Source organism: Halichondria panicea, chromosome 12 (genome assembly GCF_963675165.1).
Source record: "Halichondria panicea chromosome 12, odHalPani1.1, whole genome shotgun sequence".
Lineage (NCBI taxonomy): Eukaryota > Metazoa > Porifera > Demospongiae > Suberitida > Halichondriidae > Halichondria > Halichondria panicea.
Genome location: NC_087388.1, coordinates 5861651 through 5875285, shown reverse-complemented (window position 1 = coordinate 5875285; position 13635 = coordinate 5861651). Strand labels below are relative to the sequence as shown.

The 13635-nt window shown below is 42.2% G+C and overlaps 3 protein-coding genes across 9 annotated transcripts in view; 1 reads left to right on the top strand and 2 right to left on the bottom strand.

Annotated features, from left to right (window-relative positions):
* Positions 1-74: 74 nt before the first annotated feature.
* Positions 75-3420, bottom strand: LOC135345365 (uncharacterized). 4 transcript variants are annotated; one of them, XM_064542776.1, is made up of 7 exons: positions 3069-3420; positions 2676-2747; positions 2489-2620; positions 1636-2427; positions 1469-1587; positions 1258-1386; positions 75-1109 (listed from the first exon to the last, which is right to left on the bottom strand). In XM_064542776.1, the coding sequence occupies exons 1-7, from the start codon at positions 3418-3420 to the stop codon at positions 144-146; spliced, it is 2562 nt and encodes an 853-aa protein (XP_064398846.1). In that variant the 3' UTR covers positions 75-143. The 4 variants fall into 4 exon arrangements, with proteins under 4 accessions (XP_064398846.1, XP_064398847.1, XP_064398849.1 ...); XM_064542777.1 differs by having other exon boundaries at positions 969-1109; positions 1258-1414; XM_064542779.1 differs by having other exon boundaries at positions 969-1109; positions 1474-1587.
* Positions 3421-3591: 171 nt separating this feature from the next.
* Positions 3592-7920, top strand: LOC135345374 (complement decay-accelerating factor transmembrane isoform-like). 3 transcript variants are annotated; one of them, XM_064542793.1, is made up of 7 exons: positions 3592-3730; positions 5810-5940; positions 6196-6270; positions 6379-6944; positions 6994-7178; positions 7225-7428; positions 7517-7920. In XM_064542793.1, exons 6-7 carry the CDS (start codon positions 7290-7292, stop codon positions 7783-7785), a joined length of 408 nt encoding a protein of 135 aa, XP_064398863.1. In that variant the 5' UTR covers positions 3592-3730; positions 5810-5940; positions 6196-6270; positions 6379-6944; positions 6994-7178; positions 7225-7289; the 3' UTR covers positions 7786-7920. The 3 variants fall into 3 exon arrangements, with proteins under 3 accessions (XP_064398863.1, XP_064398861.1, XP_064398862.1); XM_064542791.1 differs by having other exon boundaries at positions 6159-6270; XM_064542792.1 differs by having other exon boundaries at positions 5810-6270; positions 6379-6728; positions 6822-6944.
* Positions 7921-8235: 315 nt separating this feature from the next.
* The window catches only part of LOC135345363 (dual serine/threonine and tyrosine protein kinase-like), a 9657-nt gene continuing 4257 nt past the window's right edge, over positions 8236-13635 (bottom strand). Inside the window, exons 5-13 of one of the 2 annotated variants that reach the window (XM_064542772.1) lie at positions 13161-13281; positions 12221-12946; positions 11600-11748; positions 11119-11346; positions 10677-10758; positions 10095-10236; positions 9557-9689; positions 9194-9307; positions 8236-8888 (exon numbers count right to left, since the gene is read on the bottom strand). In XM_064542772.1, coding sequence (XP_064398842.1) covers positions 8481-8888; positions 9194-9307; positions 9557-9689; positions 10095-10236; positions 10677-10758; positions 11119-11346; positions 11600-11748; positions 12221-12946; positions 13161-13281 — 2103 coding nt within the window. In that variant the 3' untranslated portion in view covers positions 8236-8480. The remainder of the gene's footprint in view (positions 8889-9193; positions 9308-9556; positions 9690-10094; positions 10237-10676; positions 10759-11118; positions 11347-11599; positions 11749-12220; positions 12947-13160; positions 13282-13635) is intronic. The other variant, XM_064542773.1, reaches the window with a different exon arrangement.

The window sequence follows — 13635 nt, the reverse complement described above, 5'->3', positions numbered from 1 at the left end:
CACCTCAAACTTTATAGTAACCTCTTTCTAACGTAATACTTTGTGAGCGAGGCAACATGTGCTCGACCCGGGCATTTTGCACTGCGGCTTGATCAATTGTTATAGTAAAAAGATAAAAAATAGCAATCATAAGTATGACGTAATTAGTTGTGTGCTGCCTGATGCTGCTGAGGTGGTATAACTACCAGAAAACAGCCCACAAAACAAACCCATAAACAAGATAGCATTAAAGGAATAAAAAATAAAGTGTTGGTTGCTGTATTTGAGTTGAGAGCAGTGTAATACTCTACAGTTGCTCTTCTTATTCCAAATGGTGTATCAGTGTATATAGGCGGCACAGAACCAACAATACAAGTTTGCTGGTTGGAATTCGGAGAAAAATCACAACTTAAATCATCAAGAGAGCTTATAAAGCAGAAAGTGCTTCCTTTTGTAATGTCATATTGAAGAATTGTCCCAACCATGTGTACAGTAAAAGTAGTAGTTTCAGTCGGAATGTCTGTGTACAAACCAATATAGTAGTACGATGTTTTGTTGAAAATTAAATTGATCTTAGTTTGTGATGTTTCGTTAGCAATGCAATCCATAAAATAGTAATTGTCCAACGAAGAGCTTGAAATGAAGTTTAAGTAGTTTCTAAGATTGTCAAAAACAACGACGGCCGTAAAAGAATTTGTTGAGGGGATGACATTGATATTTACAGTAAGTGTAGTGTTTCCTGCCAGATACAACTCAGTAACAGCTTTGCTCTTGATAGTTGGAGAGCTAAAGTTTACAGTCATTATCTCATTGATCTCGACGCCTATAAATGCAGTTGAAGAAGAGCAATCGCTTAACTTATAGAAGATAATGGTAACTAAGTCTGTTCCACTAGTAATTATTTCGGATAGCCTAACAAAGTTAGTCGATGGATCCTGTATTCCAATCAGTGGCACAGATTGCCGATGAATTTGTACCACATTAGTAGTACCAACAAGTGAATAGCCATCGTACAATACTGCACCGCATATTCCAAGAATTAAAGAGACAATAAAACAACAACAGTAACTGCATACGCATGCTTTCAATGTAATTTGGCAACACTCATCATTTTGTGTTGTATTCTGCTCCTGTTTAAGATCAAAGAAGAACATAATTATTGTGTCATAAAAAAACTACATAATGTAGCTATTATAATTATAGCATAATTCTATATGAATTAATTCTTGCATTAATTCCTTTTCTAAAGTATCATGCATTACATGCAGTACAGTGTACCTCTGTACGTGAAGGTTGCAACATCGGTAGTTCATCGCTTGCATTAGAGTAGTAGTCAGGTATTTCCTGTTCTTCATTATCTGCTAGAATTACGAAATTCTGAAGCCCTAGGGTATTTCCCATACTCTCCTGCATCAAGTAATAACCGTACATGCACCTTTCTTACGATATAAAATATTTCAGTATATGAATGTTGAACATTTGGTAGTACCTCACTTGCATTAGGGTAGTCAGATGTTTCCTGATCTTCAACATCAGCTGGAACAGTAACATTCTGAGTTGTGTTTATGCTCTCTTGTTGAATATCACGTTGAAAGATTTCTCTACCTCCTGTGGAGTAATGACACTTTGCACGTACAGTAATTACTACTCACTTACCTTTCTTTCTTATTTGAATATCCACAACATTAGTGGGCTCCCCACGTATGTCAAACTCGTCTGAGAGGCTTTGAATATCAATAATCAAATTATGAATCTTATCAGGTTCTTCTGGAAGAGGTAACATGTTCTCTTTAATGCGGTCTACTATTCTAGTAATTGTAACTTGATCACGATTCTTCAAGATCTTGTGAAGCATTTTATGCAAGCAATAAGAAGTGAACGGTTGGCGAACGTGATTGTTACCCTCCATGCATTCTGCAAACTGGATCACCATTTGAAGAGCTGAGCCATCGTAATCTTGTGGTTGTGGTTGGAGCTGATTCATTGCAAGCAATTCTGAGTATGTATGACCGCATGAGCTACCTTTTCTAGGATCAACTCGTCCTGTCGCTAGAAGTTGTGCCACAGTTTTCTTGTCATTTTTCTCAAGGGCCATTCTCAGTACAGTGTACTCCTGCTTGTTGATTGCATCAGGATTACAACTAGGTAGACTAAGCAGGTACTCTACGGATGGGAGATTGCCGCATTGATATACCTCATGAAGGGGTGTGTTCCCATCTTCATCCACTGCTGCAACATCACAATGGTGATTTTCGACAAGGCTACCCACAATGCCATGCCAGTCCATCCAGTTTTTGCGACAAGCAAGATGAAGGAGAGTTTTGCCGTCTGCATCAGACACACCTATCAGATCAATGGACTGACTTTCAGCCTGGGATAGAAGCTCAATGACTTGTTCAATTTCTTCACTTTGGAAAGTTTGTAGCAATTGTCCTCCAAATGAATCAGCTGTATAATAATACATCAGTCAGTCATAATTGTTATAATCATAATTAAATGTATCACATACCAGTGGGTGCTACTTGTCGACTTGTTGCAGCTGCTCTGAGGTCCGCTCCCACTTCAGCGTCATCAGGAGGGTGCTCTAATGGATCAGGTAGTGTCCCTCCATCTCCATCGTCCATGGTAGGTAACTCAAAAACTACACAAGAAGAAAAGAACGGACTCTAACACTTGGTTTGACATAGTTATAATACCTGACCCAGCTTCTTCAGTCACAGCTAACCCGGGTAATGGTTGTAGTAGGCTCATTGGACTGTTCTCATAGCCTGCACAGATTTTAGAACCATGAGTTGAGTTAGGCCTATAATAATGTTGTTAAGTACTATTAAAAGTTATGCTTTAGAGGCGATATTAAACTTCAACCAGGTAAAAGTTATGCAACCACATAAAGCATATAAAGCATATAAAGTAAAGCATAATTATGAAGCCATAATTGGCCACATAACTTCCTGGTCCTCCTACATGATGTAACTCAATATCTACGATGTCATCCATGCAGGTACTGGCTATTTCACATGACAATCAAATGGCAATCAAATGGCAATCAAATGGACGATGAGTTGGGTTTTTAGTGGATTACAACTCACTATTATCTTCTATTCTTTGAGTTTGATCGCACTGTTCTTGATTTCGTCTCTGTAATTCATGGTTGAGTTCTTGTACACCAGCCTTCGTAAACCTACCAGCTGCTTCAAGAGCACTAACAAATGAATGGAAAACCTGTGGATCATTTTTTATCTGAAGTAGCACAGCATCAAGTATTCGTCGAGCTTTGTCACCATCATCATGGTGGTCATTCTTAAGATAATCTCGATCGTTCGGTGCTAGGATCTCGAAAGGGAGTAAATGATCACAGACATCTTTAGGAGACTGCTTAATACAAGTAAGAAGACTGCTGTGACAATCCTTGAATGCTTTGTACTCAGCTGACTCAGACATTATACTTGACAGTGAGAACACATACTAATTTTATATAAGTAAACAAACACAGCCCGCCGTCATGCACAGGAAGTCGCTTGTATGGATAAAGTCTATGAATACTCTAGTTGCTATATTTAGCTATACCAATTACCGTGCCTCATAAATTGAAGGCATGGTGTATAATTCTCACAATAGTGGTCAGACAATGTGGCTACTGGCTAATGTTATATTAGCTGTACCTTACACACTGAAGCCTTATAGATCTTTGGCAATGCGGTGGTACGATTATGTCTAATATCTCATACAACAAGGCACATCTGCAGAGGAGGTTGGTCACAATTAATTAAGAGTCATGTATGTGCGCCTATGTTTCGCTGAGTGGGCATTTTTTATCTACTCTCAAACATTTATCTCTCTTGTATAACATCTCCTGTTAGTTTATGAGTCGTAGTAGTTTAACACGCGTGCCTTTAGCAATTAGCCTCTGCAATAACGTTGAGCGTGGGCGGATAATCGAGGCATAATTCCGCCCACGCTCAACGTTATTACAGAGGCTAATTGCTAAATTGAGGCACGCGTGTTGTACCTCCTCTGTACTACAACTATGCTACTCACTTTCTAGTGTCACATTGTTAGCATCATAGTATAGAGAGCTACAATCATGTGCAGTATGTTAGCTTAGTTAGAATAGCTACTTTTCTCTGTAAGTTTCTCCATTCACGCATATTCCTCCGTAAAACATGAGTCGTAAAACATGAGTCATGACCAACCTCCTCTAGCATACCTGTGTTCTAGGTATGCATGCATGATTTCTATAATTATGATGATGGTAATTATGCCACAAACATTTCATCACGAACACAATAGTTTGCTCCCTCAAAAATCTACAAGACATTTTGATCAATATTATTATTAATTTATGCCTCATACTCACTCCATTCAATCATGGTGGCTGCATCATGGTAGCTGCATAGAGTGGTAATAGATGGAGCATTGCACCTGGTGGTGTGGTAAGTAGCCACACTGGTGCTCAATCATCTAAGATAGACTCATCACAATTCTTATTCGTTGTTTTGCCTCTCCGGAGTCTGTTCCTTTGTTTTATTTACACAATTGGAGATGTGTCAGTCTCCATCCATCTAAGCCTGCTGCCTGCTTCATGAGCCCCACCCCCTGTGTGCAGCATGACATGATGATCTTTACCAGTTTAATGCCTGCCCATGAAAGATGTTCAGCTCCTCATTGTTAGTGACCAGAGGAAGGCCACATGTGATTATCTCATCAATCTTCACCATCTCTCCTTCATCAGCACCTCCCATCCATCAGCCCATCCACTGTCGACAATTCAAACCAACTTCATACCACTCAAGCAGCCAATGGATTGTACGGTCACTGTTCCATAACCCACTCCACGCTCACACACTACCCGCCCCCACACGCTCCATCTCAACCTCACTGCTAGTAACAAACAAAGGAGATGTCGGCAAATCTCGACTGATCAAAAAGACGAACCGAAAAGGCAAGAGCATCAAAGAGAAAGAAGTTCTGGTTATAGACGAAACGGGTGAAAACTTGGGCATACTCTCAACAACCATGGCCGTACAAATGGCCAGAGGAAGAGGATTGGAACTTACGCAAGTGCAGAAAGGAAGTGAAGGTTCGAATGCTGTCTACAAGTTCGTCTCAAAGAAACAACTGTACGACGAAAAAAAGGAGCAGAAACAAAGAACTAAAAAAGATCCGCTAAATGTCATGAAAACTGTCCAAATATCGACAAAAATTGGCGAGCACGATTTGGATATTAAATTGCATCGAATTGAACAGTTTCTAGCAAAGAGTCACACAGTGCGAGTTTCCATTGAGGGCAAGTTTAGACGGTTTTTCAGCGATTCTGAAGTAGCTCAAGAGAAGAAACGACGCGTAGAGTTGCTTAAGAGTGTTGAGACGAAGCTGACAGGCATGGGGTCAAAAGTTACTAAGGATGGTGTGCCAGAAGGAAGAAACCTTAGATGTGACTTTAGACCAGTTAATAATCCACAGTCTGAAGATTTAGTAGCATAGCTTTATTATGTGCGTATTTTAATTATACTACCGTATTACTAGTAGAATATTTTGCGGTGAACAGTATGTCTCAGTTGCACACATCAGAATGACTACATAATATTACTGTACACCTTGTGAACTCCTGATATTATTTTTTATGCTGCCTTGGTGTGTGCAAGCGCAAGCGAGGTACACAGTGTGTTTGTGTATGTCTATGTCTTATGTCTTAAGTGTAGATTGTTTAAACATACCACTGCTTAATTATAGGCTTTTTAACGATTTTTAATTTGCAAAATAATGCATTATGGCAGAGAATATCCATGGTAATATCTATGGTTATGGCTATTTTGCTTACATTTTTCAGCATTTTTATCAGTTGCTGCAATTGTGAACTATTGAATGCTGTTGCAATCAGAGTATGATCTCATACCAAATATCTACAATCTCACCAAGAACAAGTAGATCTATTGGAAGCATGCATTTTCTAAATGTAAGGTCAGTCATTATTGAATCACACAAAAAGGATAGTAAGTAACCATGCCCACGGTAATAGTGTTATCAAGTTAATGGTATTTATGTCTACAATACATTTTGGGTGAAAGACACTTTATTGTCACGACATATAATCATTACAAGAAATCTGCGTTGTTTACAGTCTAAACTTTATATTGTATCTTCAACTTTATAATGCTTAGATCTGCGTTAACCTATAGATCTATATCGTCTACCTGAGTATATGTACGTGTGCAGCTATGGCCTTCTCAAGACTTGCTCTGAGCTTACTACTAGGACTGACAGTGTGTGTTGTATGGGTGCATGCAATGGGTGAGTTTTTATGTGTAGTTCTGTATCTAAATAGCTACATTATATACTCTAGAGATTCTGTAGTCTAGCTAAGGTCAAAAGTAAACACATATATATGGCATTACTCAGTGCGACTGGCAGCATCCAATGAGCCCAATGGCACTGATCACACTGGAGAAATTATCTCCTTCTCTGATATTGGATCAGGACTAGCAGATCTACTGCGTCCCTGGTATTGCTACATCGAGCCTGGTGGTGTAGTGTGGCAGGGTCCTGGTATGAGTGAATTGCCCATAGTTACCGACAGGGATGCAGTTGGGGATGAACTGTTCATCAGTGGTGTTGTTAATCCTGCTGCTGTTGTTCTGCATCGTGGTCCCACACACTTCAGTCCTGATGGAGAACACTGCTGTGCGAGGATTGTTATAGACGGTGCACTGTGCCGGTTATGGAGGTTGTGAGGAGATGTGTCACCTTCAGTGAGTGTTGACTATATTATTGTCGAGTGTCCAATACTAACCCCCACCCCCCACTGCCTCCTGTGTCTAATGGAATGATCTCATACGACTCAGCCACCAATATGGCCACCTATACCTGTGACACTGGGTACACCATCAGTGGAGCTACTCCGATAACTTGTATGAGTGATGGTACTAGTGCTGGTACCTGGTCTCCACCACCTCCCACTTGTACAAGTAAGACCAGAACTATGTAGTTAGTGTGTGTTTATTTTCCCAAACACAGTCGTCACCTGCCCTGTCCTAACCCCCCCTACCAATGGAGCCTTGTCCACCACTAGTCGGGACTACCTCACCTCTGTTACATACAGCTGTGATACTGGCTACGTCCTCACTGGTAATAGTATAGTGATACTGTTAGACAATGTCAAGCTACTGGTCTGTGGACAGGGGAGGCACCAACTTGTCCACGTGAGTTAGCAATGGTGGGTTAGAAATAATGGTGATCTCCCCACAGCTGTTGACTGTGGACCACTGACTATTAATAACGGAGCAGTGAACACATCCTCTGGAACCACCTTCATGATGACTGCTACCTACACCTGTAACACTGGATACAACATTGTTGGTAGTGTGAGCAGAACTTGTGGAGCAAGTGGAACAAGTGGAGCAACTACACTAACTGATGGAGTTTGGAGTCCAACTGCACCAGTTTGTGAACGTATGTTCCAATGTCTGCATGTGGCCTTGCATATTTCATACAATCTTATGACTGAACCCTTTGCATTGGTTGATTAATTATGTTACAGTTGTCAACTGTGAAGCACTTGCCAACATCTCCAATGGAGCAGTGGACACATCCTCTGGAACCACCTTCATGGTGACTGCTACCTACACCTGTGACACTGGCTACGCTCTCATTGGAGTAAATGCTCAGACTCCAGTGGTGATGAGTCATCTCCCCTCTCACGATTACGAGGAGTTGGGCAAAGTACAGGAGGAGGCTACCTATGAGGTGGTGGACCAGCCACGCCCCCTTCCTCATGCAGTCTGCCAGCGCAGCTTATGCACCTACTGACTCAACGTCAACACAGATATATATATACTTAAAAACAACACAGTCTATCAGTGTATGCATGTGTCCTATACCTCGTACATATCTGACCATGCATATTGCCGTTTTTAAAGCAGTGTTCACTAGCTGATCACTTGTGTGTAGCTTTATATGATTTTCACGTACTTGTGAAATGTAAAACCACTGCACTGATGCATGAGGATTTAGCACTTCAATGCTCTATATAAAGTAGCCTCGACTCCATGCAGCCCCTAGCTTGAATAGTGGCGCCTTTCTCAGCGGCTTGGAATCGAGGCTATATATAAAGCTGCATGTATACATGCAAGTTATAGCATCATTATAATTATAAATATACCATAGATAACCTCATGCCTTATCTATACGTACGTGCTATATAGTGAACCGTACTGCACGATAATTTTAAGATTCATACGACATGCACTCAACCAAAGGTTCAAATAACAATACACTGATATATATTATAAGTTCAAAAAAGCACTATTAAAGTTTTCTGGTGAATATAACAGAATAACAATTGAAGTGGCGTCACTGTATGTACAGTACACTCAAATAATTTGGTGAGCAAAAGAAATACAAAACACGCACACACACACACACACACACACACACACACAGACATCTAAATAATATTAACTGTCTCTATAAATTATAATAATAATAATAAACACACAAAATTGTCACTTGAGTGGCTTCCTGCCAATTCTCTTCATTATCAAATGCAGTCTCATTGTTATATCTCCTACTAAGGGTCTTTGTATCGGGTCGCCATGCCAACAGGCCGTCATTAACTCCCAGCAATCTGTGTCAAATCTCGGTAGACGTTCTGGTCTTAACCCTTTCCGAACTGCCGTCCAAAGTTGCTCCTTGTTCTGGCAAGCATCGAATGCTCCGGGTAACTTAGTGTCGTTAGCACATATGTACCAGAAAAGGATACCAAAGGCGTAGATATCCACCGAGTTGTCATAGTTACCGCCGAAGAGTTCGGGAGCCATGTGTATAGGTGTGCCTACGATGGTACAGGTCATCATGGCTTCTGGTTTGCAGAACCCAAGGTCTGTGAGACAGGCTCTGTTGGTGTTGTCCAGCTGTGTGGGTGTGTGAGGAGAGGGGGCGTTAGTATAGTGGTTAGTATAGGAGTGTGTGAGTGTGCATGGAGTGGAGGGGGCGTTAGTAGTGAGTGTGTGTGTGTGGAGGGGGCGTTAGTAGTAGCGTGAGAGGGATTGTGTGCCTATGTACATGTGTAACTAAGCCTAACATTCTTGGACTGTAAAACAGCTAGTATAGTTCATATAGAACAGGTGTACAATATGTGTAGCTAGCTAGGGAAAGAGAAGCTCACTATCACTAATAATTCTTATAAAACGGGATGGCTATATGCAGGTAAGCTCACCAGAACGTTCTTGAGTTTGATGTCCCTGTGTAGGAGGCCCTGACTGTGCAGAAACCTGATCCCATCCACCACGTCAGCCGCTATCTGCATCCGAGTGCCGAAGTCCAGTCCCACCTGAGAGTGTGTGTGTGTGTGTGTGTGGTGTGTGTGTGTGAGTGTGTGTGTGTGTGTGTGTGTGTGAGATGTGTGGGTGTATGTGAGGAAGTCTATACAGAAACACGAAAACCAGCTAAAAAAATGAGTGGGTAAAGGTCATCACAACAAAATCCCTATAATTCCTCACAAAGCAGTTTTACGCGCTTGTACAAGTAACTACAATATCACACACTGCACACACACAGTCCAGTAACCACACCCCCTAACCTTGAGGGCAGCGTGGAGGTCCCTGGGGTAGCGATGCATGATGAGCAAGACCACTGCGTTGGACCCGTTAGAGTAGTCATCGTCGATGAGGGCACCCACTAGGTTGACAACACGCTCGTTCTTAGGGAGGGTCCTGGAGTGGGGGGGGGGTTAAGTTAGGGGGGGTTAAGTTAGGGGGAACTCCATTAGTACAGGATGGACAGAGTGGGATTAGAAGTTCAAAACTTTTGTAAACGTGTACATATCGTATACGTATTATCTGCAATGTTTTGTGACCAACATAATTATGTGAACTTTGAACTGGTAATGGCCTCGCAAAATAAGAAGGCAAAGACCTACACTGTACATGTATACAGTACATGCACTTGTGTAACATCAATATTTTTGCCGATTACAAAAAGTTAATGTTAATTATGCAACCTTACTAAAATGCATAGTGCCACCAAGTATATCCTACACGTATGTAATAGTGCCTCCTGTGTACCCTACCTACAAGTACAGCCTATATAATAGCCCCCCTATGTAGTACTGTATTTACCAAGTGTAGTGAAACTCCAGAGCCAGATCGTTCCAGTGTTTCTCATCAGGAGGTACCACAGACTTGACGGCTAAAGGACCTTTACCCGCCCACTCTGCACACTGGAACACCACCCCATACTGACCACGCCCTAACTCACGACCTGAGGGAAACAAGGGACAGAAGTATGAAGTATATACATGCACAATACAATCATGTAAGTAGTAGGCTAGCTATTTTTGCAAGGCTGTAACTAGGGTTTGGATGGTCCGATTTCAACGATTTAATGATTTTCTGAAAGCCTGAAGTGAGCTCTTGCAAATGGTGTGTTCAAACTAAAAATCATATTTCGACCCAATTTCGGCAAAATACCATGGGTTATAGCCCATGGTCTTTTACTGAAAATGAGAAATTTTGGTACGCTACAAATTTTAATGTACCATCTGAAAGAGCTCATTTTAAGCTTTCAGAAAATCACAATATTATAGAAATTGGATCACCAGAAGAAAAGTTATGGTCGTTGAAAGGATCACATTGCAGCCAATACAGAAGTACATGTATGTACACAACAATACAAGTACTGTAGACTGTAGTAAGACTGACCAGTGATTGGTAGTCCGTGTACAATACCATCCCTGAGAGCCACCGAGGAGAGACTGAGTCTGGCCATACGAGGGGTCAGTACCTGCATCACATAATAGTCACATGATAGTAAAGTTATATATATGTACCAGTATAGGCTTCCATAAGAAAAAGATGAGAAATAATAGCTACATGTACAACTTCATGTAATTATAGAAGCTTCCACATACACACAATACAGAGGAGCTACACATATTGAAACTAATGGTGGTTTAGACCTTTCCTACACTACATCCACACGATAAACAAGGAGCTACATTACAGACAATAGGGTTCTAATGAGGTTGGCATCAGGTATGCTCCTACAGCTACCGGCCCACACCACAGTACACACACACACACCACACACATACCACAGTACACACACACACACACACAAACACACACACACACACCCACACACCTTCCTGATGGTGTTCCTTTGGTCCTGAGTCTCCTTGAGTCTACCCGAGTGCCTCATCTCCAGCTGCTTGATGGCCGTGAGGAAGGTCTCGTGGGAGGAGGTCACTTTACCTCTGAACTGAGCACAGATACTCTTTGAGAGGCGGGTCGCACTCAGCCCACCAATCAGTGTGCGGACGTACTTGGTACGCCATTCACTGTCAAACTTCTGGCCCTTGGGGGAGGAACCCTGTGTGTGTGTGTGTGAGGGGGGTGGGGGAAGTGTGAGGGGGAGTGGGGGAAGGTTAGAACACATTTCTTCAAAACAAAAAAGTTCTACATATTATAGTGCAGGCAAACAAATTATTAATTCTGGAGCCGCTATCTTTTCAGCCCAAACAATACATTTTCTCTTCTATATGTAAATGTATCAATCACGTACACAACCTCACCCCTTACACATTCCACACACACACTCCACTCCTCCCCATCCACACACATACCTGAAAGGCTTGTCTGAGTCGCTCCACTAACAGTCTGACAGCAGAGGTGGAGGTGCGCTCATTGAACTCAAGGTTGTAGGCAGTGTCCAAGATCTGACTGAGTGCTCTGGTTGTCTCACCACCGCCCTCAAAGCTCATGGACAAATCAGCTGTGGTGTGTGTGTGTGGGGTAACTTGTGGTTTAACTGATCAAGAGTAGGGACACAACAAAGTCAAAACATAAAGAACTAGCACACGTAAATTGCAATTTACTATGTCTATTATTGTCGGTAAATAAGTGAAAGTACACTGCAAACAATGTCATTGTACATTGTACAACACAATCACTACAGAAGCTAAATGCCGTATAGCGGGGTTATTTTCGTATGGTGGAAATTTTCGTATTTTTCGTATCAGTAGAGCATCATACGAAGATTAAAACTGCGCAATCTGGCACAATATGTTTGAACGCCAGTACGAATATTTAAAATGGGTAGTTTGTACGAAAATTTGCACCAACGAAATTACCCGCTATACGATAATTATAATACACACACACACATAGGGCACACCACACACACTCCACACATACACCACACACACACACACACAAGGCACTCCACACATGTCACCCGGACCCACCCTCACCGAAGGACTCCCCCGTTGCCGACGCCGACCCGCCCTCCAGCCGCTCCAAACAACGCTGCAGCGTACCAATCACGCTCTCCCGGAGATAATTCACCGAATTCACAAGCTTCTCGGAAATATGCTTACTCAGCTCCCGAAAAACCACCTCTTGAATCTGCTGCTGACAACTTTTAGACGTGACTTGATTCGATTGCAAGCTTTCGCTTAGATCAATTTCATCAAATTCCATCTCTAAAACCTCTTGTATAATTGGGTCAGCAACGTCAGTGAGAGCTTTGTTCACAAGTTCCTTAATTTCCGACTGTTTTCTCGAGGCTAGATCGATCAGCTGCGTGTATAACTCCTCCTCTTTGGTACGGGCGTACTTAATGCGTTTCGGCGTTACGAGATTATCCCGGGCAAGATCGTGGGCGTACAAGATAAGCGTCTGCAGGCAACGAGCGTGGGCGTCATGTAGTGACGAGGCTGCACTCGTGATCTGCTGTTTCATATTGCACTGTACGAAACTGAGAAGCTCTTGATTGAAATCGAGGAAATTGGTCACCATTGTATCCACGGGAATGAAGTTGAAGAACGGATCAGTGTTGAGGTCAGGGTCGTCGTGTGGCGATATTGTAGCTGCTCCTAGTGATAGACTTCCCTGGGACTCGGTCATATCATTGAGGTAGCCAATCTTGCAGAGCTGCTCGTGGATGTAGGAGACAGTGCCATGCTGGGGACCTGTAGTATCGCGGTGATATCATAGTAGTATTCGACAATAATATTATCACGGTCATAATTATTATACAGAAAATATCACAGTAGCTAGTATGACAGTAATACACAGTTTAGTAACAGCCATACTATATATACATAGCAATCTAACAGCACCACATGTAGAGCTATAATTATGTATTTGGAGTGGAGGTAGTAAAGAACGAGAGGTTGTTCTCACCTGAGAGGGGGTCGGTGCTTGATGAGTGTTTGCGTGTGCTCATGAAGTCCTGTGATATGATGGAGAAGAGTAGTGGGACATCGGACATCTGCCGACGAATCAGATTCAACTCGGCAATTTGCTGTGTGTGTGTGTGTGTATGAGGTGTGTGGGTGGGTGAGCGAGTGTGTGTGGGTGGGTGAGCGAGTGTGTGTGTGTGGGATGTGTGGAGTGTGTGTGGTTTTAGTACATGTAAGGTACAGTACAGTGTGTCTAGTGAGGTCACCCTACAGCAGGTCACCTCAGACTCCACTAAAGAGGCCAGGCACATTGTACAATTACAGCTCACAAAGGCTTGGATATATATTAACAGTTTGCTCATCCATTGTCCCTACAGTGTGGCCACCTTGCTAGACCTGGTCTAACACTCTGTACTCTTGTACACAATACACTGTACAGTACATCTAACAGTAACTTGACTAGTCTACAGTGTATC

Coding starts and splice junctions, on each gene's coding strand:
- LOC135345365 (XM_064542776.1), bottom strand. CDS start 3,420: ATGTCTGAGTCAGCTGAGTACAAAGCATTCAAGGATTGTCACAGCAGT. Junction 2,748..3,068: donor TCAAAGAATAGAAGATAATA/GTGAGTTGTAAT, acceptor AAATCTGTGCAG/GCTATGAGAACAGTCCAATG. Junction 2,428..2,488: donor TCGACAAGTAGCACCCACTG/GTATGTGATACA, acceptor ATTATTATACAG/CTGATTCATTTGGAGGACAA.
- LOC135345374 (XM_064542793.1), top strand. CDS start 7,290: ATGATGACTGCTACCTACACCTGTAACACTGGATACAACATTGTTGGT. Junction 7,429..7,516: donor AACTGCACCAGTTTGTGAAC/GTATGTTCCAAT, acceptor ATTATGTTACAG/TTGTCAACTGTGAAGCACTT.